The sequence below is a fragment of the Panthera leo genome, chromosome F2, assembly GCF_018350215.1.
Source record: "Panthera leo isolate Ple1 chromosome F2, P.leo_Ple1_pat1.1, whole genome shotgun sequence".
Lineage (NCBI taxonomy): Eukaryota > Metazoa > Chordata > Mammalia > Carnivora > Felidae > Panthera > Panthera leo.
The window spans coordinates 47,436,773-47,460,536 of NC_056695.1; the positions used below are offsets into that span (position 1 = coordinate 47,436,773).

At 47.0% G+C, this 23,764-nt stretch overlaps 1 protein-coding gene across 4 annotated transcripts in view; it reads left to right on the forward strand.

Annotated features, from left to right (window-relative positions):
* The window catches only part of GRHL2 (grainyhead like transcription factor 2), a 171,316-nt gene extending 149,898 nt beyond the window's left edge, over nt 1-21,418 (forward strand). For all 4 annotated transcript variants that reach the window (XM_042923193.1, XM_042923194.1, XM_042923196.1 and 1 more), the window contains 4 exons: nt 4,255-4,349; nt 8,397-8,482; nt 19,017-19,081; nt 21,200-21,418. In XM_042923193.1, coding sequence (XP_042779127.1) covers nt 4,255-4,349; nt 8,397-8,482; nt 19,017-19,081; nt 21,200-21,314 — 361 coding nt within the window. In that variant the 3' untranslated portion in view covers nt 21,315-21,418. The remainder of the gene's footprint in view (nt 1-4,254; nt 4,350-8,396; nt 8,483-19,016; nt 19,082-21,199) is intronic.
* Nucleotides 21,419-23,764: the final 2,346 nt, after the last annotated feature.

Below are 23,764 nucleotides of genomic sequence, written 5' to 3' on the forward strand. Positions count from 1 at the left end.
GTGCAGCCTGCGTGAATGCAGAACACTATACCCCAGTCAGGGCAGAACTGACACTAAGCTGGATTGCAGCTTGTATTAGCCTCAGACTACCTCTAATTTATCCTAACCCCCAGACTGTAGCTCTGAGGAAATTTTTCTATGGGCCTTCCTTCTTGGTGGGGTCCGGAATCCGATTTTTGCCTCTCTAGCGTGGGGAGACTACCCAAACATCCTCTATGATTTTCAAGAGCTCTCTGCTTAATTTCCTAGTCTCCTGTCCTGTGCAGTTTAGCGACTTGGCACGTGCCTTGGAAGGAATACTACATTGTCTGGCTCACTTCTCTGTGCTTCCCTACTCTCTGGAAGTTTTCCCATAAGCCTTAGATATCTTTGCAGCACCAAACACCAATTTCCGTTTCTCTAACTTCATAAGATTGCCAAAAGCTGTGCGTATGTGCCTTTGTCCCTGCGTATGTGCCTCTGCTCAGATGATCACCCTCTGCTCCCAGTCGAGAACTAGCTCTGAGGGAACAGTGGCTCACTGATCACCAGCTCACCTTCTTTGTGTTCTCTTCCCTGAGATTTCTGCTCCTGAAGCGCTCGCTGGCTGCCCCATCAGCAGTCTCCAATACCTTCAAGAGGTCTTCTGTTTGTTTTTTTAAATTTTATACAGTTTCACATTGTTCTTGGCTAGAACACTGGCTTGCCACAAGCTACAACATCTTGTCAGAAACAGGAATATCTGTATTTCCGCTTCAAATAATCCTTTGGGGGCCTACCGACCTGGTTTTTCCTTGCATTTTTGAGCTCGTAACTCCAGTAATCATTATGAAATCTAGATGTGGGTTTTGTTTGTGTTTTGCTAATTCGGTCAGATGAATTCTGTCACTGCCCCAAACTAGTATTGATTAAAGTCATTTTGGGATGATTACCCAACAAGTCATGTGTTATTGAAATCAATTGAGATCCTACTCCATCCTGTAGGAGACCTTGCAAGGACTTGAACATAAGAGGGCCTCCTCTTTTCTGAGGGGAGGAAGCTCAATTCATTTGAGGCAGACATGGTAATTAGCACACATAGACCATAAGCAGAGTTGTGAAATAGACAAACTGTGTCTCCATGGTGGCTGCAACTCATTTCTGCACTTTATTTTGCTGCCTCCTCACTAGGGGCAAATGGCTAGTGCACCTCAGCTTGGCAGGTGTGGCCAGAGACCCAGGCCTCAGAGCTGAACACCTTCCCAAATTTTTTCTGATGAGACTTAGCAGTTTGTGTGTACCTCAGCGACTTTCTTTCCCTGAGATTGACCCCACAAGGCAATGGCTTCATGGGCTGCTAAACCTGGGGTCACTCACAGCCACACATTTGCCAGCGAAATAGAGGTTGATGTCAGAGGAAGCACCTTCTTCTGTTTCTCTGGTCCTTCTCTGGTACCGCAGTGGTACAATACGGCGTAATTGGACAAGGCATTAGGAGACCTGGAATTTGTGTCTTTTCGCCTATTAAGTGAGTCTGTCATACCTGGCCCTCTTTTCTTGCCTTTGAAAATAAATGAAACATTTGAATCCAGACCACACAAACTGATTGACTCCTGCTGGGTTTATTGATTCAAAAGTGTGAAAAAGCACTTTTTTTTGCACTCCCAAGAGACATGTGGTTTATCCAAGATGTTATTTTAATGGCAGAGTTTGTCATGGCTCAGAATTGGGTGCTATCAAAAGTCAGCAGAACTGGAGAAACATAAATAGATCTTGCTTGGTGAGAAAAAGAAAATCACTGGTTTAGGAACCCTCACACAGCAGGAGAGCATGTCTGGTGATATTTCAGGCTCTGTACCTGTTACTAAATATCACCAGACTGGAGCTGTGTGAATAGATTTTTAATCATCTGTTCCCAAGGTCACGGTCACTCCATTTCCAAGACAATGGAATAACATGACCTGCTTTTATGATAACAGAGTGAGGTGAAGACAGAAGAAACAGTGCCCTAACAGTTTATTACTGGCATGAACTGGGACTTGAGTTTGAGTTTTCCCTCTAGTTGTGTTCGCCATTTGGCTTACTAGGGAATAAAAGAGAATGCTGACTCTTAATATCGATTTCTCATACCCTCACTCATCATTACCTCGGATTCTGAGTACCTTTATCATGAGTCGTCCCTCAAAGCCACATTCTCTAAACAGTCTGTTTTGCTTATTAGCTGCATTGCCCTGTACTTATTCACTAAAATAGGGATAAGATTACACCTTGCCCTGGCTGGCTCACACAGGGTTCATGAGACCTAACTGACCAACAAGATGAAAAGTACTTTGTAAAATAGGAAGTTATTTAAAAAAATTGATAGGCCTTTTTGGAACACTTAGAGTATACGATGATAAAGTATTGTTGGTTTAATAATTTAAACTATTAGAGTTAATAGAAATACTTACTGAGATGTCCATACTTTTGTACCACTTTGTACCTCTGGACCCCACCACTGGCTTGACTTGAGAACTGATAAATAGCTTCTTAATGACAGCAATGCCAATGGGGAGTTGCCTTTGAAGCAGGGGTTTGTATTATCTTGGAAGTTTGGTATTGATATAATGTCACCCTGCCGTGCAGGAAGCTTTTCCAACATGGGTCCTAAACTTGGACCAAAGTGGACTATTTGTTCTCTGATGGTACATGGAAACTTGGATGTCTTTCAAGGTCTCTGCCATATTTATTCTTCTCCATCTCTCTCTCTCTCTCTCTCTCTCTCTCTCTCTCTCTCTCTCTCGTCTCTCCATCTTTAATCATCATTGTCCTCATCATCTCTAACAAGTAGCACTTATAGGAGGCAACCTTGTGTGTGCTCTCTGTATGTCGAATTTACTTAATTCTTTCCACAGCCTCCTTTTAAAGACAAGGAATCTGAGACTCAGGGCAGTTGAGGAACTTGTCCATATTCCCATAGCTAGTAAATTGTAAAGCAGGGGTTTAAACCAAAGTAGTCTGGATCCAGAGTTCACTTCTTAACAATTCTACTGAACTGCCTGTCTGACATTGCTTCACGTGCCTGGTTCCAGGCATCTCCAGAGACAGTAGAAATTTCTCAATGTCTGTCTACTCCCTTGAGGGCTTGAAGAATACCAAGACTCCATTCAGGAGCATTTTCTCCGTGTCTGAGCCCGTTCAGGCTGCTATAACAAAATACCATAAACCGGGTGGCTTAAGCAACAGAAATGTGTTCTGGAGGCTAGAAGTCTGAGATCAGGTGCCCGTATGCTTGGTGTCTGGTGAGAACCCTCTTCTGGCTTGCAGATGGCCCTCTTCCCGCTGTGTCTTCACATGGCAGTTCTTTCTTATTAAAACGCTCATCCCATCATAGGGGCTCCGCCTTCATGTCCTAATTACCTTTCAAGGGCCCCACCCCTGAATGTCACCTTACTGGAGAGTGGGGTTTCAGCATATGCATTTGGCACACACCTGCAGCCCGCAGTACCCAGCATCACTGACTTCTCTTCAATGACAGTCTGTCCTTCTAATCTCCATTCCTCTCAAAGAGCTCTCCCTTTCCTTAAAGAGGCCAGAATGGTCAGGAACTTTGGGAGGAAATGCAGAACCACCAGCACGGCTCCGGTGGGGACATGTGGGGACCCAGCACCGTATGGGATCCAGGGAGTGGAGGGAGGGGATCCAGGGGAGGAAACGGCTGGGCAGCCAAGGTCTGGGTCTCTCGAGAACTTCCACCACTGCGGTCCCATCTACTTCAGCCAGACAGAGCCATAGATGGGCAGAAAGTCGGGGCAGCCTCAGAACTGACAGCCAGCCAGGCGAGCCCATATCATCTCCAAACCCCCCCCCCCCCCCCCGCCACCCTGTGCCCTCAGGGGCTGCCAAGAAAGTGCAGGACACTCAGGCCCCAGCTAGATGGGAGGGGTTGATAACTTGGAGACCACAGAGACCCCAGGGCTCACTCCTGCTCTCCCCACCCCAGCCCCGATCTTTTGAGCAGGAAGGAGGTTAGGTGCGGGATGGAGTGGCTGAAACCCAGAGGTCTCATCTTGGGTCCATATTCAGCAATGAGGAGTATGTGTTTGGTCCATGCCCCAAAGACATTGGCACGTGTGTTCTGCCCCAGACAGGGATGACCTGGGACCTGTAGGGGGAGGAGGGAGGTTGCTGAGTGGATCCAGTTGTGGAAAACTAAGGATGACATAAGCAAAAGAAAAAGCCCCAGAAACGCACACGTGAACCTTTCTTTTGGCCCCCTGCATGCTTTACTTAACAATTTCTGCCCATCTTTTCTAGCAGCAGTGTCCTTGTCAAACGGATGTTCAGGCCCATGGAAGAGGAGTTTGGTCCAGCACCTTCTAAGCAGATGAAAGAAGAAGGGATGAAGCGAGGTATCTCCTCACTGGCATTGCCAAGGTTACCCACCCTCCCATCATGAATGGTGGGGGCGCTTCTCGGGGACCCATGCAGCCCCGCCCAGGCCCTGTGCTTCAGGGCTGGCCTGGGGATTGTTTCTTGACACAGGAAAGTCCACAGTCTTTTCCTTCACTTTCAGTCCTATCCTTGTAAGCACCATAAGCAAACATTTATTCTTTCTGGGCACTGGTTCTCTCCTTTGCCTTGGGAGAAACGTAACCAGTGAGGTCAGAGGTTAAAAAGAAACTTGTGCTGCGTATGTGACAATAGCATCTCAGAAGAATCGTTCCGTAGATGCAGAGGATTAACCTCGTACAAATACATGAGTTCTGACCTCACAACTGACTTTCTCGCAGTCAAGGATCTTACTCCACTTCATCAAGAGAGTAAGAAACAAAGCGAGAGTGTGTCAATGTCTTGCTCAGCATGTCGAGGCTCTACGTGACTCACTGGCCTTCCTTGGAGCAAGAGGAAAGTGTGGGGAATGGCCGTTTCCCCCCATATCCTGCTATAGCCAACACCAGGAGCTTCCAGAGATCTTAGACATATGGTACCAGAATTTCAGTGAGTCAGGTTACCAGGTTAAATATGTTCGCCGTCCACACAGGCTTGAGTTGTTTGCTAATGAGACATTTTCTTTTCTGTTTGTTGTAATGGGATTTGCATAATGGTCAAGAGCATCCCCTCTGTAGCCTACCTCAGCCCTTCAGAGTTGTATGACCTTGGGAAGAACCCCCTGCCCCTTCAAGTCCTCATTTGTAAAACAGGGCTGACAAGAGTTCCTACCTTTAGAGTCCCTGTGAGGACCGGTGAACTTTAATGTATGTAAAACACTTAACTCAGGTGCCTAGCACATAGTAAGCACCCCGTTCACTATTGTAGCTGTGAGTTTTATTATTAGGTCTGCATCTAGTTACGGTCTATTCATCGTGAATAAGTAATTCGTGTTTTAAAATGGAAAGAGCATGAATACCTGGGTGGTGTTAATTACATTAGCAACATTTATACCTTTAAAAGACTGGCTGATTTCACAGGCTTACCATCAAACATTCAAGGGCATTTTGAGCACCATTCCCGCGTGCCTTTTATATCGCATACTTCAGAATGAAGGCAGAATTATATGGAAATGAAGAACCACACAGGCAACAGGAATTGTAGCTCCCATCCATATCTAGTGCATGCTGGCTAGTCCAATGGTTGTGTTTTTCAGATTAGTTTGAGACTGTGAGGTCAGTACAAAAATTGCCACTGGGAATTTTATTGGGCTGTGACAAAAAAGCAAGTCTGCGGCCTTCGAAACATCTAAATCATAGAGACACATGAGGGCGCTGCAACCCACCAGCAATAGAGAAATGCTCTCCTGGGAGTGGCTTTTCTTTGGAAAAAGGACAGTGGAGTTCCTGAGCCCCTCGCCTGGAGCTCCCAGTCTGAGCTGGTCTTTGACAAACAGGAGGAATCAGGGTCAGTGATGGTTGCTATTGTTTATTCCTTGGAAGTTCTCCAAGGAGAGAAAATGATCGTAATTATCACCAGTGCCATTCTTTGTTGTTCTGCCTTGGTAGCTACTTCTCTGGGTGGCTCCGTGGGAGTCACTTGGAGCCTGCCCCTGTGGCCGTCTGCCTCTCCTGTGGTGTCTGGGATGCAAGATGGTCCTTAATGCTGTCGTTAATGGAGTTGATTATTTGAGTGTCCTCCCTCAGATGCACAGTGACAGAAGCGGACGCCCTGGGGCAGGCTGTGGGGGTGTGCTGTGAGCCCAGCGTGCCCTGTGTGACTGTCAGCATGCCCAGCCGGGGTGGGGGTGGGGGGACGGTGGCACGACCCTGTTTCTTCCACAGCCCGTCAACACGCCTCCATCCCGCCTTTAACCCCTTACGGTGACACTTGGGGCAAGAGTATCAGCCATGCTCTTTCAAAGACAATGATTTTAAAAGAAGAAGTTTGTAAACCCAATGGAAGCAGTACTCATTTTAATAGAATATGTTTGGGGTTTCCTTAGTGTCAGCCTACATTTTTCTGTTGGTGGCTGCAGGAAGAAGTTATAGAAGGTTCGCTGTAACAGCCGCCATATTTTAGAATTTAATTTTCCTCATCTAGTTGTACCTGGGGGGGGGGGGGGGCTGTGGTCTAATTGTTTCTCATTGTACTGCTGACGCTGAGTCCTCTTACACCGCCGTTAGGTCACCAGATCATTTTAGATCATTTTAGCTGAAATGGAAACTATCAAATATTCCTTCCAAAGGACTAAGTTTTGACATCTTTGGAGACACGCTCAATGTGTTTATTTAATTGGTAGTTTATTTTTATACTTGGTAAGGAGAAGAAACTTTGCAATACTTCAGGGTTGTTTTTTTTTTTTTCTTTTTTGTCGTGCACAAACTGAACATCTGCTGTCTACAGAAAGAAAATGTAGGCAGAACCCATGTGCATTCACGTAGACTCTGCCTTTATAAAGCAAGCAGCTTTAATGACGTCCTTGGGGACTGGGGAGGGGTGGGAAGAAGGGGCAGGAGTTTGAGTTAGAGTGGGTTTCATTTTCTGGCTCCAGCTTCATTCTTTCTGGTGGTGACCGTAGCTCTCTTGGTATCTGACTATGGCCAGAGGCTCAGCAGAGTTTCTTTTTTCTTTTTCTTTTTTAAAGTTTATTTCTTTATTTTGAGAGAGTGCGTGGGAGGGGCAGAGAGAGAGAGAGAGAGACAGAGCTCTGGTGTGGGGCTTGAACTCCCGAACCATGAGATCGTGACCTGAGCTGACATCGAGTCGGACGCTTAACTGAGTCACCCAGGCGCCCCTCAGCAGGGTTTCTTGACTGTACATTCTTCCTGGAATAGCCAGGTGCAGAGGGCTTCAGTCTTGGCCTTGTCCTTCCCTCTGAAGTTAGAGCCAGAACCCACATCATTGGGAGAAGGAGAGAGAAAGCGCAGTCAGCTCAGGGGGCTGGAGGGTCACATCGGAATGATGTCCCCAGTGTTTCTGGGCCACGCCCCAGGGTAGTGGGTGTAGGGAAGGGTCTGCCGTGGCAGAGTGTCTTCTCCTCTCTGATGGTGTCTGGGGTCCCGACCATCTCTCCTAGTCAGCGCATTAGCAAACTGGGACTGTTCCGTTATAGACAAGTGAACACAAAGCTGTGCTTACCTCCACTGAGGAACCTAGAACCGCGACAGGTGCTTCATCGCGGCATGTGCCGAGGGTGGACCGGTGCTCGCTGGGTGCCGGGCATGGTGCTAAGCGCCCCACGTGGGTGCTATGCATTTAAGTCTCACGGCAACATTATTATCCCCGTTTTCCAGGGAAAATCAACGCTTGGAGAGGGTAAGTGAGCAGGGCCCCACAGAAGGCTGAACTGGGGTCAAAGCCAGGCCTGTCATACTCCACGTCCTCCTCTTCTCCCTCGGCTTGCCTCTGACAGGCACTGGCTACCTCCCGGGCCTTTGCACATGCTGGTCTGTCTGCCTGGAGTTGCTCTCCCTGCCCTCTCCCCCCACCTCCCCACCTCCGGGAAAAGCCCAGGCCCTGTAAGCACTCTCTCGTGTCTTTTTCCTTCTGAACTCATCCAACCCCGGATGGCTATCTGCTTATTTGAGGAATGCCTCAAATTCTTGCCTCCCTAAGTGACTACAGATTCCTTAAGGGCAGACCATGCCTTAATTCAGGGCTGCACCTCAGCTCGTAGCACTCAGCCTCATGGGTATTTGCAATATTTGTTGAATGATCAGATGAATACATAGGAGTCAAAGGTCACAGAAAGAGATGTATCATGGACATGTGAATAGTGTGGGACAGCATCACAGCCTGCTAAGTGTAGCCTAGTTGTCAGTATACTCCATCGAGGGGCCTCGGCCCCCTGGCTGCTGATCGTCTGTGGAGGTGCGTCAGTCACCCTTGTAGGGGTCATCAGGGTCCGGGGTCCGCGACCTCGCAGATACTGTCAGCCTCTGGCAGGTGTGTGTCAGGAAGTGGCCGGGAGTGGTGGCAGCTGTGTGGGCTCCTGGGTCACCGCCTCGCCTCTGCTTCTCTTTCAGTGCTTTTGTACGTGCGGAAGGAGACAGACGACGTGTTCGACGCTTTGATGTTGAAATCCCCCACGGTGAAGGGCCTGATGGAAGCGGTAAGCAGGGGGACCCGTCAGCCTCTGGGAAACCTGCTTGTGTTCTCCTGAGCTGGAGTCCGTTCATTAAAATGCAGCCTTCCAGATGGCTCCAGAATGAGCTTTATAAAGAAAAAAAAAAAAAAACAAAAACAGATTTAGGGAAACACTGATCTGATCTCCATCACTGTCAGGGCCTCTTAACATCTTAAGGAGAAGGAAACTTTAGACAAACTGCCAATTCCTGTCAATTTAAGGCTAATCAGAGTAAGATTGCTGTACAGGAAGGTTAATCTGCGAGTTTCCATTGGTCTCTGCATGAAATCAAATTAGATACGTCTAACTTCCAAATATGCACAGAAGAAAAACAATTAGGAAGTGTCTTGCGAGCTGTGATAGTGAAACCCAAAATAAAAATATGACCTCACGTATATATCTGAGGTTACTATCTGAGGTTATCTAAGGTGATGTATGTATATATATCGGAGGTAAGAGATATCTGAAGTCCCTCCCTCCCTTCTCATCCCTAATTTAGTCGATCATGGTGGAACCTGGGCTCAGGAAAAGTTATTTTATGTTTTATCCATCTGAATATGACTTTAATATGACTCTACTTTGAATATGATTTCTCACCGCCACTTTGTTTTTGTTTTGTTTTGTTTTTGTTTTTGAGTACAACTGTGTTATAGAGGATCTGGGTTTTCTATGGTGACGGAGACACTGCCAGGGGACCGTCCCAACTCATTTGTGGGTCTGCAAAACGGCTACAGCATCTTGGGTTGTGAGGCAAAACGTTAACATGTATAGGATAGTGGAATCTCTAAGTGGAATCATACAATATGTGGTCTTTTGTGGCTGGTTTCTCACACTCAGCATAATGTTTCAAACATGGTGTAGTACAATTAGGACTCCATTCTTTTTGATGGCCGAATAATATTCCGCTGTATGGATATACCATATTTTGTTTTTCCAAATTCATCAGCTGTTCGATTTTTGGAGTTTTTCCACCCTGTGGCTGTTTGGAATAGTGCTGCTGTGAACATTCATGTGCAAGGTTTTATTTGAACTTTTGTTTTCACCCACTGAGTAACCTCTGCCAACCCTCCCCCACCATAGGAGAGTTGAACTTCTGATATCTCACAGGGGAGTTCATTACACATTCCTTGCTTTGCTTGGCTGGGGGTATGGGGGAGAGTAGTGCACGCAGAGGCAAAAACGATTGGCAAACATGAGTGACTGGGCGCCTATCATGACTGTGCGGTCTCACAAATGGCACTCAGAGTCTTTTGTTTCCTTCCTTGTAAACTGTGGACAGTGCCTACCTTGGAAAATTGTTCTATATGTTTGTACTGCCCTTGACCTCTCACTATCTTAGAAAGAACTCTTGATCACAACAAAGAAGAATGGAATTATTGTTCAACCTGTGTCATATTGGGTCGCTTTTCTTCAGAAGTGGATAATTCTTTTACTCATCCTGAACCTCCCACACCTTCATTTCAGTGTCATGATATCATTATACATACAGATGTAGACACCTGGATAGAAAAAATTAGTTCTCTGTCAGCAGATGTTACTGAATGCCCCCATACTTGGTGTCATTTGGATAAAATAGAATATTCCTCTTTTCATCTGCATATTTGGTATCATGTCAACTAAGCCATCTGTGTAACTTCGGTGATTCACTTGGGCTTCTTTATTCTTACAATTAGGTTTTAAACTTGATTACAGACAGAGATTTTGTGATGATGATGGTGGTAGTGGAGTTGACATGAGTTTTTAAAGTTTTTTGGTTTTTCCAAGTGATTTGACTTAGTAATCCTACAAATGAATCTTCAGCTGCGCAGCCTCCTTGCTGGTCTCTGAGTCCCCTAAGGCCTACTCATACCTCAGGGCCTTTGCACCTGTTGCTCCTTCTGTCAGGAGTGTTCTTCCTCCGTGTGGACAACGCTCACTCACTCTCTTTTTTTTTTAAGTTCATTGATTTATTTTGAGAGAGTGTGTGAGCAGGGGAAGAACAGCGAAAGAAGGAGGATCTCAAGCAGGCTCCATGCTGTCAGTGCAGAGCCCACGTGGGGCTCGAACTCAGAAGACCGTGAGATCATGATCTGAAGGCTCACTCTCTTATATCCCTCGGGTCTCTGCTTACATGGCCCTTGCTGAGATGGGCCTGGCCATACCACCTACAGAAATGGCTTTTCTATCGCTGTTCCCTTACCGTGCATTGTTTTACTCCATATTTAACATATTTAACATTTGCTAGACGTTTATTTTTTTTCTCCTCCCCAATAGAGTGTAAAGCTCACGAGCACAGGGACTTTGTGTCTTCTGTGTATCCCCAGATCCTTGAGCATAAATATTTGACTGAACTGAGCACCTACTATATACAGGCCATCATGCTGAGTGCTGTGGGTGGCATGGCTTCACATGCATTGCTTTATTTGGTCCTTGCAATACCCCCTGGGAACTTGGCGTCATCACCATCTTACAGAGGTGGAGACTGAGGCCCAGAAAGGGGGTCTCCCAAGGGCTGCTAGCTCCACAGAGTGGTGACGCCGACTTAAGCCCTTGAGTGGCTCACATCCAATTAGAGAGATGTCCACACATGAAAAGCTACTTCCAGAAGAATAAACTTTCCAAGTCATAGCTCACAACAACTGAAGGAAAGAAAAGGAGGCAATAATAAACCATCAAGCAAAAGTACTATGTGTAGGGGTTGACCCCACACGGTCAGGTTCAAATCCTGGCCCTGACACATGTGAGTGATGTGGCTTTGGGCAAGTTACTCAACTTCTCTGTATGAGAATTATGAAACTTCCCAGTTTCATAATTTCTGAAATAAGAATAATAACGTGGGCCATCGTTATAAGGATAATGATATAAAATGAGATGTAGAGTTGTGCTGAAGATTAAATGAGGCCACATACATGGCACCTAAAAGTAACACATAGGGGGGCGCCTGGTTGGCTCAGTTGGTTGAGCGTCCAACTTCGGCTCAGGTCATGATCTCACAGTCCATGGGTTTGAGCCCTGCGTCGGGCTCTGTGCTGACCGCTCAGAGCCTGGAGCCTGTTTGAGATTCTGTGTCTCCCTCTCTCTCTGCCCCTCCCCCACTTGCACTCTGTCTCTCTCTGTCTCAAAAATAAATAAACATTAAAAAAAAAAAAAGTAACACATGGAAATACTCTATAGATAGATAGATGATAGATTAGATAGATAGATAGATAGATAGATAGAGGATAACTGTAAGTACTATAGGGTAGGGAGGTGGACTGAGATTCCTCCAAGCCAAAGGGGCTAGAGAAAGGGGTAGGGATGTTCTCTGTTGTTCAGTTGGCTGATGCACACAAGGGAAGGGGTTGTTCAGTGGACCTGGTGGCACCCTCTTCAATTCAACCGAGTTGTTCACGCATGGCGATAAACGCCACTGCTTCCTGATTCTCTTGACAGGTCGAATGCAGCCACCGAGGAAGTGTTTGCAAGCCAGAGTCTCCTCCTTTTTAAATGTGTTTCTTAGAGCCCACACTGAATAGTTTATAACCCCAAATAGAAGTCACTGCCTTCCAGAGCAGGCTGTCCTGTTGGATGTCTCTAGACAAGGCAGACTGAGTCCTACATTGGTGGAAATCAGTGGGAGTCTCTAAGTTCTGTCACATACCTGAGGTTTCTGGGCAAAGCTAATACTCTACAAATTAAAAGTCTAAAAATTACAGCTCATCAGGCAACCAACCAATAACACATTGATGAGATATGTCCAAGATCTAGAATCCTCCTGGGTGTAAAGGAAGTCTTTGGGGTCTTTAAAAATATTAATGATGGGTTTTTAAAAATTATAGAAGTGGATCATCGTGGGGGCTCCCAGGTGGCTCAGTAGGTTAAGCGTCCAACTTTGGCTCAGGTCACGATCTCACGGCTCGTGATTTTGAGCCCCACGTCAGGCTCTGTGCTGGCAGCTTGGAGCCTGGAGCCTGCTTTGGGTTCTGTGTTTCCCCCTCCCTCTGCCCCTCCCTCACTTATGCTCTCTCTCTCTCTCTCTCTCTCTCTCTCTCTCTATCTCTATCTCTCTCTCTCAAAAATAAACAAACATTAAAAGAATAAAATTAAGAAAAAAAGAAGTGGATCACTGTTGCAGGTAAATTGAAAAGCACAGATTAAAAAGCAAGCACTCTTACTAACTGCTGCCTTCAAGAGAACTGTCGTGCAGCACATCTTTTCCTTGCATAGAGAGCAGGGTTTAGGGGTGATATCATCCAGGTCCTGGGCAGAAGGAATCAATCCTTCTATAACCCACTGACAGATGGCCAGCTTCTTCCACATGATATCCTGCACAGTCCCACTTCTTTCCAGGGTTTCTGAACTTGCCAAAACACGCTTCCTCGCCTGGCATGGAGGCAGAGGACGTTGTGTCACTGTGGCGTATTATCAAGCTGCCACTCCCTCTGCCTGTGACAGTTGTGTGGAGGGCAGACATTTGCCCTTCAGTCTCACGTATGCCCATTTTCTCTAAGAGTTCAGAATCTGAAACCGGACTGCCAGATTCTTACCTTTGAAACCTGTCTCTGCCACTTATTAGCAGGGCAAATTATTTAATGACTGTCAGCTCGAGTTGCCTCACCTGACCAACAGGGCTCAGAAAGGTACCTATTTACCGTAACGATGGATCTGATCTGTTGGATCAGAGTGTTATGTGCCCCTATGATAGGCACTTAGTAACTACTCAATAAATGCTAGCCGCTGCCGCCACTCCCAGCAGACCCAAGTCCAGACTGGAATTGTGCTGGTTTTATGCAAATTGCCTAGTTCTGATCCTTATCCACTGATTTGTGAGCCGAGGTATTTGCATTCCTGCTCTGGGGCATTGGGAGTCAAACCTCTGAAAAGACCAAGAATCAGAATCACTTTTCTTTCACAAGAGAGGAACTTACAGATAGGAGTCTGATGGCGTTGGGTAGAAGCATGTCCCTATTTTATTTTAAAAAGAAGTTCCAAACGACACCGACCAAAGTTAAAAAAAAAACAAACCCTTTCAGGCCAAGCAAGTCAGAATAATAATCAGGTACAAATAACACATGGTCCAGCCGACAGCAAGTTCTCACGTAGGGAACGCTGATCAGAAATTCTTCCCTTTTTGTGCTGTGGCACGTCTTTGGTAGTGTGATGAAGTCTATGGACCCTGCTCTGAATAAAGTTTTTCAATGTACAAAATAAAAAACACAGGATTACAAAGGAAACCAATTCTATCGATCACATTGAAGTCCTTAATGAAAAATATTTGTGCTACGGGAATATATGCACTCCTTATTCATGCATTATTATTCATGATCTATCCATGATCTATGGGTGGGACTCCTAACTACTGTACTTTCGAAGTCTGATGGATGAACGTAATTGATATTTCGAGATCTGTGCCATAATTCTAATACGACATGAGAATATCTGTGACTTCCATTGGTAACAAAACTCAGTTACCGCTAAGACTATTGTATGTTCCTGACTGAGGGGAAGGTTAAATTGAAGTCCAAGGTTAGCGAAAATAAAGATGTACGCTTTCCCCACCCCAGTTCATGTGCGTCCTCCGGGCATCTGCAGACCCCAGGTTAGGGAGCGCTGGCTGAGACCAACCCGGAAGTGCTCAGGGAGTGGCGGCTCCAGGAACGATGCCCAGGGGACCCGCTCCTCCAGCACTGGTTCTGTGCACCAGCTCTGTTGACTGGGTGGGTTTGGAGCCCCACGGGGTGGGGGCCACGGTGAGCTCACTCCTGAGAAACGGCCACACCTCCATCCCTCAGCAAGGCCCCACTCGCAGCGCTCTGCTCTGGGTGCGAACCAGCGCACGTCAGCGTTTCCTTCTCGGTTGGCAAGTGCAGGTGTGGACGCCAGGACCCGGCAGATAGTGCAGGTGCCGGGCTTGGGAAGATGAGAGGAAGGAAGTAGAAATTCTCCCAAAGGGCAACGGCATTGAGCCTGGGGAGGAGTGACAAAATCTGTGCGCATCCTACCTTATTCAGACTATCTCCCCGCTTTGGAAATAGCATGACGATGCTCAAAGAAACTTGCTGCTGTTAGAGCTTCTTTAGATAGCTATAACATAGCATCTTCCCCAGACGGTTGCTAAAGGAACTGGAGAGTCTGAGGAAGGGGTGCTGAGCTGTTACACAGCCAGGGTTCTGGGGCCCCCTTATTCCCAGTTTCGCTTTTCCACGGTGTCACTTACCTGTGGTCAGACGTAGTCCAGAAGCAGATGATCCCCTGATGATCTTTGGAGGGTCAATAGCCTGACGCTCAGCTCATTCGTGTGGCTTCATCTCGTCACGTAGGCATCTTACCAGCTCACGTTATCACAAAAAGAAGGGTGTGTCCAATACAGTAAGATATTTTGAGAGAGAGACCACATGCACATAACTTTTATTACAGCATATTGTAATAATTTTTCTGTTTTATTATTATCAATCTCTTACTGTGCCTAATTTATAAACTTTCTCATAGGTATGTATGTGTACGAAAAAAAACATTTTGTGTGTGTGTGTGTGTGTGTGTGTGTGTGTATACATACAGGGTTTGTTACTGTCTGAGGTTTCAGGCATTCACTGGGATCTTGGAGTGTATCCTTATGGATAAAAGGGGACTGCCCTACTTCCAAATAATTAAGCATTTGTGGCAACTTTGAATTTTGCATTTCTAATGAATTCTGATGTAATTTGGCTTATCTTTGTGACCCAACACATGATAGATTCTCTTTAGGAGATGTGTGTGTGTGTATATGAAATATTAAATCTAGCATAGCGACTATATTATTCCTTTGTTCTTCCTTGCCTTAGGTGTGTCCAACTCTAAAAGCAAACCGGGAGTATGGGCGACTCCTGTCCTCCTACCGTACTGTGCTTGTTCGTGTGGTGAAGTCTCCCGCGATACTTGTTTTTCTTTCAAATCTGCCCACCATCTTGTACTTTGTGCTCAAGTGCTGTGCTGTTGGAGCCTCAAGTTTAAGATTGCTACACCTTTTCCTACACTGTGTTTTTTATCATTGCATAATATCCTTTGTAACCTCATCAACCTTAAGGCTCACCTTGTTGTCTACAAATGTCCTCACCCCTGCTCTCCTTTGTTTGCTAGCCCTCCAGCCATCCCCTCTTTAGCCTTTGCCTCTGGTGTTTTTCTGCTAACTAAACATCCAGCTGGTTCTCTTTCTTTCTCGTCCTTCTTTTAACTTTTCTTTTTTCCCTACTCTGACACTCTGGCTTTCGATGGAAAAAGGCAGTTTGTTCTCATTTGGTATAATGACGGATAGACTGGATTTTCTGTTGTCTGCATTACTTTTTCTTTATTATTGATTTTACTTTGCAGTTTCCTCTTGCTGTCTCTTCTGCTTGGCAGACTTATTAACTTGCTGTTTTCCACCTTTTCTGGAAAGTTACTGTTTACGTTTCCTCAGTTATTTCGGTCCCTCCTCATTTCTCTGTGATTTGAAGATGAAATTCCAGCTATGTTTTGCACCAACGCTGTGTATGTAGCTCCCCCCAGCACGAGGCGAGGCCGTGAGAGCTTTCGTTTCTCCCTCTCCTGCCGCCTTCTCTTGCTTAGCCGGAGTGCGTCGGGGGTGCTCACCCCTCCGTCCCCACAGACTCCCGACTTCTTGGTGTTGCTGAGATAGTTTGATGCTTTCACTCTAACAAACGATGAGATTTGCTCCCTTAGTGTGTCCTTTTTACTTCGAGAATCTTTGTTTGGCCCTTATTTTGCACCCCCATTCCATCTAACTATGTAAACACCCACACACAGTTACATCCTGATAGATAACTGTCTATCTGTAGTTAAGTATATATCAATATAATATAGATAGATGGAGAGAGGGTGTTTGTAGAGTTTGTATACATTTAAAAATGTATTTATGGCACAATGCTAGTGGTTTGTTGTCTTCCCCCTTCGCCTGGCCGAAATCTCCCTTCTGATGCATTTTCTGTTTAGACAACGTTCTTTTGTGGGTATGTTCCTCCTGGAGTATTTGGGTGAAATGTTCTCTGAACTTTTGCATTTCCTCGATACCATTTTTTTTCACCCTGATGCCTGAGGCATAACTTATTGGTGTACAAGGTTCTTGGGGTGAAGTTCTTTTTTTTTCAGTAGCCTATAGAGGTTACTCCGCTATCCTTTGGTTTCTAATGTTGCAGATGGGAAGACCGAAGCCAGGTTTATTCTTCTATTCCTTTTTTTGGAGGGGGGTGGTGGTGGTAACTTGTTCTGGAAGGTTTCAGAATGTTTTTATTACCCTTTGGAGATCTGGCACTTTGTTCAGAATGGCCAGATGCGTGTCTTTCCTCGTTGATTTCTCCCGGGATTCAGGAGCCCCCCCGCTTTGTCCAAAAACCTGGGTCTTTCTTCTATTATTTGTTTAATTATTTCCTCTTCTCCATCAGTTCCTTTTTCTCTGTCTGGGACCCTGGATAGTCACATCTTCTGTGGCCTACCTCTGTTCTTCAAATCTCTCTGTTCGCTCTTGTTTTTTAAAGCTGCCTTTTTTGTTCACGAGTTCCTCTATGCTCCATGTCTTTGCTCTGCTTTTGAACTTGTTTTTCTAATTGATCTTTCCAAATACTGTTGGTTTGCTGTATTGACTACCAGTCTTTCAGTTCATTTACTGAACTTTAGAATGTGTTTAGTTCAGTAATCGTATTTTTGGATCAGAATTTTGCATGTGTGTGCAATCTTCATAAGTGTGTTTTTAATGTTCTGTTCAAATGGATGCCTACAACACAAGCACCGTTCATCCTCTCCGCTGCCCCCAGGCCATGTTATTTTACATACTGGGCACATTTAGGCTCTGCTGTGGGCACAGGGCGGTCCCATCAGTGATGGAGCAGTGACGAGTGGCAGGCAGGCTGCTGGTTCCCCAGGCTCCTGTTGCCCTCTCAGCCTTCTTTTCTGCTCCTCTGGGCTTATTCTGGGGGTGAGGAGTCCTTCCTGTGCAAGTGGAGGGGTAAGAGGTGGGAATGTGTGCTTGTATGTGGGATAAGCTCTTCTGGGGATCCAGAGCTGTCTGCCTGTGCCCTAGGGCTCCTCAGCCTCTTTTCAGAGCCCCCGTTCCACTGCCCAGCTGCCCCTGTCCCAGAACTCACTTATCCTAGCTGGCTGTGAGTCCCCCCCAGCTGCTGGGCTCAGAAGAGGCTGGTGGATTGGATTTGGGACAGAGAAGGCATGACAGACATTGAGGGGAGGTCTCTCCAGAAGCCATCTCCAAACTCTGATTGCTTTATATTTGTAAAAGTGAATCACAATCATTGTCAAAAGGGGGACGGGGGGAGGGCAAGCCACTACAGAATGGTACAAAGTGAAAAGTAAAAGAGTCTCGTTTCTGTCCATTCTCCCAGGGTAGCCGCTGTTAATAGATTAATAGATTGGCAGGTCCTTCACATATTTTCTATTTCCTTACATACTTATTTCTTTAAAAACATGAATGGGGTCACACCATATATACTGTTTTGCAATTTGTTGGCTTTTTCCCCTTCGTGTGTTAAGGACCTTATTTTTCATATAGGCTTGTCACATTTTTAAATGACTGGATGGCTTTCGACTGTGAAGATACCAAAACATACTTAATGAGTGCTTGTTATATACAGTTTTCTCTATTATGAACAACGATGCTTTGAAAAGCTTTGCGTACGTCTGGGCGTATTTCCGTAGACCAAGTTACTAGCGGTGGAATCTGTGGGAATATGCTTTTTAAATTTTAAGACCTTTTCCTAAATTTCCCCTCAAAAATATTCTCTACCTATGGAATACGAGATTTGACGTTTTTCACACTCTAGCTGACACCATATTATCATTCTTCTAGTTTCTGTGAGCCTGATAACATAAAATTCCATCCTACTGGTTTAATTTGAAATTTTAAAGTGAGGAGTGAGGTGGTACATTTTTTCATGTACTTACTGTCCTCTTGTGCTTTTCTCTGTGAGTTACTTCTTCACGCTGGATTCTTCCTTTTCCCATTGACAAGAAAGTTTCATAGTATATTGTCTGTCTTCCGCTTCTTATGGCGGATTTTGCTCTACCAGTATTTGTAATGCTCTGTTGTTTGATCAACTTTTTGACCTTGTTTCTTCAGGTTTCATGTCTTCATTGGAATGATCCTCCCTCCTTGAAGATGACATCAATACAAAGAACTGACCCATGGTTTCTTATACTTTTATGGTTTCAGCCTTCACGTGTAAATCTTTGCTCTATCTGAAATTTATTTTGATGTCAGAAGTAGAGAAGGGATCCAGCTTAACTTGTTGAATTTTTTCTATATGGCTACTTATTTAACCCAACATCGGGGCCGGGGTCCATTTTCTTTCCGGCTAATCTGAGATGATACCTTTATTGTAGATTAAATTACCACGTGGCTGAATCTTTTGTTGAATGACTCAAGGTTTAGGCACCTGAGAGCCTTGCAGCTGAGGCATATTGGGAGGATACAGGCACCCAGGAGAATCTCCACGAGACTGAGAGCAGAGGTTTCTCTCTTGCCTCTGCTTAGCCTCCCCTTCCATGCTCATCTGCCTTTCTGTTATTGGTGTTACAGATATCTGAGAAATACGGATTGCCTGTGGAGAAGATCGCAAAGCTTTACAAGAAAAGCAAAAAAGGGTAAGAAAGAAACAACTTAAACTGACTTCCAAATCAGAGAAGTCTACATAGTCCCTTTAAAAAAAAAAAAAAATGGTGTCTGCCTTTTGTTCTGTTTCCACCTTTTATAAAAACTGTGTGTCATCCTTACAAAGGATTGCTGAGCATCTTGCAAACGCAGTGCATTTTGAAGATCTTTAATAAGATAGGGAGGGAGGGAGACAGTGCATTGTCATGATGCCGCCTGAGATGTCCTATTGCAATGTCAGAGTGGTGGAATAGAAGGGTCTGGAAGGGGTGAGGACACTGGGGAGAGTGGCAAAGTCAGCTCTGCCAAGTGTGGAGTGTGTAAAGAATCACATGCTACTCTGGGGTTGGTTTCAGGGTGACACATGAAGAACCAGAAGCGCTCAGGGTATAGCGAATTCTTCTGAGGTGATATTAACAAAATGATCTAAATGACCGTTGGACCTGCTTATTCTCAGCGTTAAGAACAATAACTCATTTATGAGGCGTTCAGTAGGTTCTGGGCCCCCTGCAAGTGCTTTATATACACTGCTCTTGTTATTCCTCCCCACGCTACCACCCCCCAGCCTTCCTAGGGCTTCCTGCGTATGAGGGTCTAAGAGTAGAGGCTGCGGGAGCTGGATTTAGTCCCAGGAGAGCGTTTCCACTGAGTCAGCTTCTGGAGTTATTTTCCTACAAAACACAGAAAACGGGTCTTTAAACTCTTCTCTGAGCCTCTGTCATAAAGGAGATTGATTTGCTGAGACGCTCAGGCTTTCTGAGTGATGGGTCTCTTGGTAGAGCTGGAGTCAAATGGGAGACCTTTTCCACTGGAGCCCTGTTGGGACGCTCCCTTAAATGTATGTTACAGTTTTCCTCACAGTCAGTGCAATAGGCTGAGTGTATTCCTTTGAGGATGAGATTTGAGTGGTGTCTCAAGGTCTTACTGCCGAGCAGAAATCCTCAGTGCAGACGTACAGTCTGACGGCGATAATGTTTCACTTCCATCGAGTGCCATGTTAAGCCCTGCGCTAAAAACTTTAATCCTTACGACAACCGTCTAGAGAGGAGTTGTTTTTCTTATTTTTGCAGAAGAATAAACTGAGGCTCCTAAACTTGCCAGATGACACATAGCTGTCAAATGAGTCAGTTCTTCGATGGCAAACTGAGATCTGTCTGATTTCCAAATGAGGGAGAGACCCTGGAGGTTGTTGGTTCTCTTAAAACTAAATCCACTTGGGATAGTTGACCATAGGTCACACGTGGTGAAGGGCGAGCTTCAGAGCCAGGCAAAGCCAATTTCCGATCTAGCTCAGCCAGGAACCAGCTGGATGACCTTGGGGAGCTGATTGACCTTCCCTGCACTCAATTTTCTCATTTGCAAGGTGGTGATGGTCACGCCTACCTTCAAGACTGCTGTGAAGAGTAAACACAAGGTCTCTGAAACCCTGAAACACATTACATTCCCAATGGGGTAGCCACAGTTCTTCATCTTCCTCTTCCTCTGACTATGGAGTACTTTTTTTTTTTTTTTTTTTTTTGAGAGAGAGAGAGACCACAAGCAGGGGAGGAACAGAGAGAGAGAATTCCAAGCAGTCTCCACCCTGTCAGCACAGAGCCCAATGTGGGGCTCGAACTCACGAACCCTGAGATCATGACCTGAGCTGAAACCAAGAGTTGGATGCTTAACTGACTGAGCCACCCAGGCGCCCCTGGAGTACTTTTTTAAAGTGTATTTTCAAGAGGCAGTATGGTTTAATGCAAACGGGGGACCCGTGTAGGACCCGGCTCTGTCACTAGCTTACTGTGTGATTTCCGGCTCATCTCTCTGAGCCATAGTTTTCTAATCTATAAAGCAAGAGGGTTGGGTTGAATGCCTCCGGAGACCTGTTTAATAAGGAGTCGTGAGGTTAGTTCTGACCAATCGAGGCTTTGGGTTCTTCAGACTGGTTTCTGCGGGAAGAAAATATTATGAGGGTCTCCTTTTCCTGCCTTACCTCCACTCTCCTCCACCCTTCCCAGCCTCCCTTGCCAAAGAATGGCTAGGGGAGCCCCCAGCCTGGGTCGGCCCTTGCCCACCGCTTGCTGTTGATGGCATCTTTGTTTCTTACCCCCCACCCTCCTCCCCGGCAGCATCTTGGTGAACATGGACGACAACATCATTGAGCACTACTCGAATGAGGACACCTTCATTCTCAACATGGAGAGCATGGTGGAAGGCTTCAAGATCACACTCATGGAAATCTGAGCCCTGGTCTCGGCGTCCCCTCAGCAGGGGCCCTCGGTGCATTCCTCCCTGGGAGAGGTGGAAGCCCCGGCCCAGAGCCCTGCCCCCCCCCCCCCCACCCCCCAACCGCTGTTACAGACTGTGCTGGGAGCCGGGCAAGGCACAGAGCCCCGTCCCTTACCAGTGTGTCTGGCCCATCCCCTGGCTCCTGCTGGAGCTAAATCCTGAGCCCCTCAGGAAGGCGTGCTGGGCCTGTCAGACACTTATTTATTGTCCACCTGTTTCTGGAGCCCCGGGGTCCAGGCCTGACAGGACTCTGCAGGACACTGCTGGCCCCAGGTGAGACCGTCCAGAGCCCGCCCTCACCTTTCAAGAGAAACACAGCCAATCTGTTCACCCCGAAGAGCCCGAGAACGCCTCACCTCCGCTTGCCCTGAGTGGCTGGTCAGAGCGAGCTGCCGCCCGCTGCCCGGGCGCGGTCAGAGGTGGACACCCGCGTCCTGGTCACAAGCCTTCAGGTGTCTCTGGGGAAGGCCGTCCTGCTAAACACGTCTGGGGGTTTCCAGCGAATGGCCGCCAGGCCTTGTACAGGAAGACATTCAGCTACCGTGTAATTAGTAACCCAGAAGGTACGCCTGGCTATTATGTACATAGTGTTTATAATATGGCAATAATATATTTTACCTGCGGTATGTGGGCATGTTTACTGCCGCTGGCCTAGGGGAGACGCGTAGCTGAGGCTCCGCTTTCTGCGAGAGGTTTGCAGGGGACGCGCTGGGACAGGGAAGTGGCCTTCGGGCTGTCCAGTGACTGCAGGGGTGCCAGCGGGCACGCCCGCCCTGTGGGCCGCCACGCTTGCCTCCCGGTGATGTGCTTTCCGGCCTCTCTCACTCTCTGAACGGTCTCGTCAGCGGGAAAGGTCGGATCGTCTGAGGCCCCAGCTCCTCCAGCTTCGGTGAGCTTTCCAGAGAGACTGCAGGGGGCTTGCGGCTGGGCCCCGTGCTGGGGCCACTGCAGAACTTGGTGATCATGAGGACCGGGCCTCTGTGCAGCGCCTGACAGTTGACAAGTGCGTCTTTCATCTCAAGTGGCTTCCCCAAAAGCCCAGCTGCAGTTCTGAGAGTGATGCCAACAGCTTAGCTCCGAATTCACAGGCCGGGGGGCTGCTTCCCGTGGCCACCTCTGCTCCGGGCTGCTGGATTCGGGGGGACGGGGGGAGGGGGTGCCCCCAGAGCCTCCTGGCTCTTCCGAAGGGCAGCCCCTGGAGGAGGACTGGGAGAGAGAAGGCCTGGTCCTCCCGTACATGCTCTGGGAGACGAAGAGTAGAAAAAATGCTTCCCTAAACACTCGCGAAATCATGAACCGTCCTGGGCCGCTGTTCTCTCTGAAGGGACAGGTAGGTGGCCTGGGGGTTTGCATTCGCCCTTGTGGGTTGAAGCACTGGCCTTCAGGTAGCCAGACACGTCCCCAGCCCCAGGTCCTGCACTAGGGCAGGTTCTATGTAAGGGCCCAGATTTGTTTGTAAAGCACTTTGACGTCTCACCCAGGGAGCTCTCTCTCCAAGGGCTCCCTGCCTCGCACCCCACCTGCCCCTGAGGCCCAGAGCAGGACAGAAGGGCTGCTTCCAGCCCAGCTGTTTCTCCTTGAGGCTACAGACGATTTGGATGGAACGGAGAGCAGGTGCCGCGCCGAGGAAGATGTCCAGGTGATGGTAACGGGGCACCTTTCTGTGTCCTCTGGACACGTTATCCCTTCCTGTGGTGCCAAAGGTTTGCATCCCGGATTCAGTTCTGCTCCCATCTGTTCCCTCCTCCCTCGCTCTGGCTGCCATGCCCTGGACCAGCAGCGTGGGGACCCTCCTGGGTCCTGATGAAGCTCTGTTCTGTGACGGACAGATTCAGTGTTGAAAATGTATGACGTACTCTGCACTTCGCGTGCTCTTTGCCTCAGAGGTGGATTGGAACATGACTGGCAGACGAAACGGCAAATACTGTTGGGCTGGGGCAGAGACTCCAGAGTAGGGAAAAGATAAGATTTGGGGCGTCTGACACAAGTTACCCTACCCTTTTTTCTCTAGTCTCTTTGGGGAAATGTTTGCCGGTCTTCCCCAAGGCAGAGGATGATCAGAGACGCCTTTGCATTTGTTTCCAGTCCCTGAGCCATCAACGTGGTGACCCCCCACCTACCAGAACAAAGAATGTGAGGCCAGTGCCACCGAAGGGTGGTGCAGAGAGAGCATCACCTCCCATCTGATCTGCCCCCCCATCCTTCTCCTGCCCCCTCTGCATTCTCAGAGTGTCCATGGTCTAGCTTGGATGTATGTCAGCAGGGCTTTGATGAGCACAATTTTCTGAGCAGAAACACTCTAGAAAGATAGGAAGACTTGCCTCTTCTCTTGTCCCTTCAGTTTATTACACTTAAACAAATCTGCTTCTCTGAAAAAAATCCATGTAAGATGAGGGACACGTAAA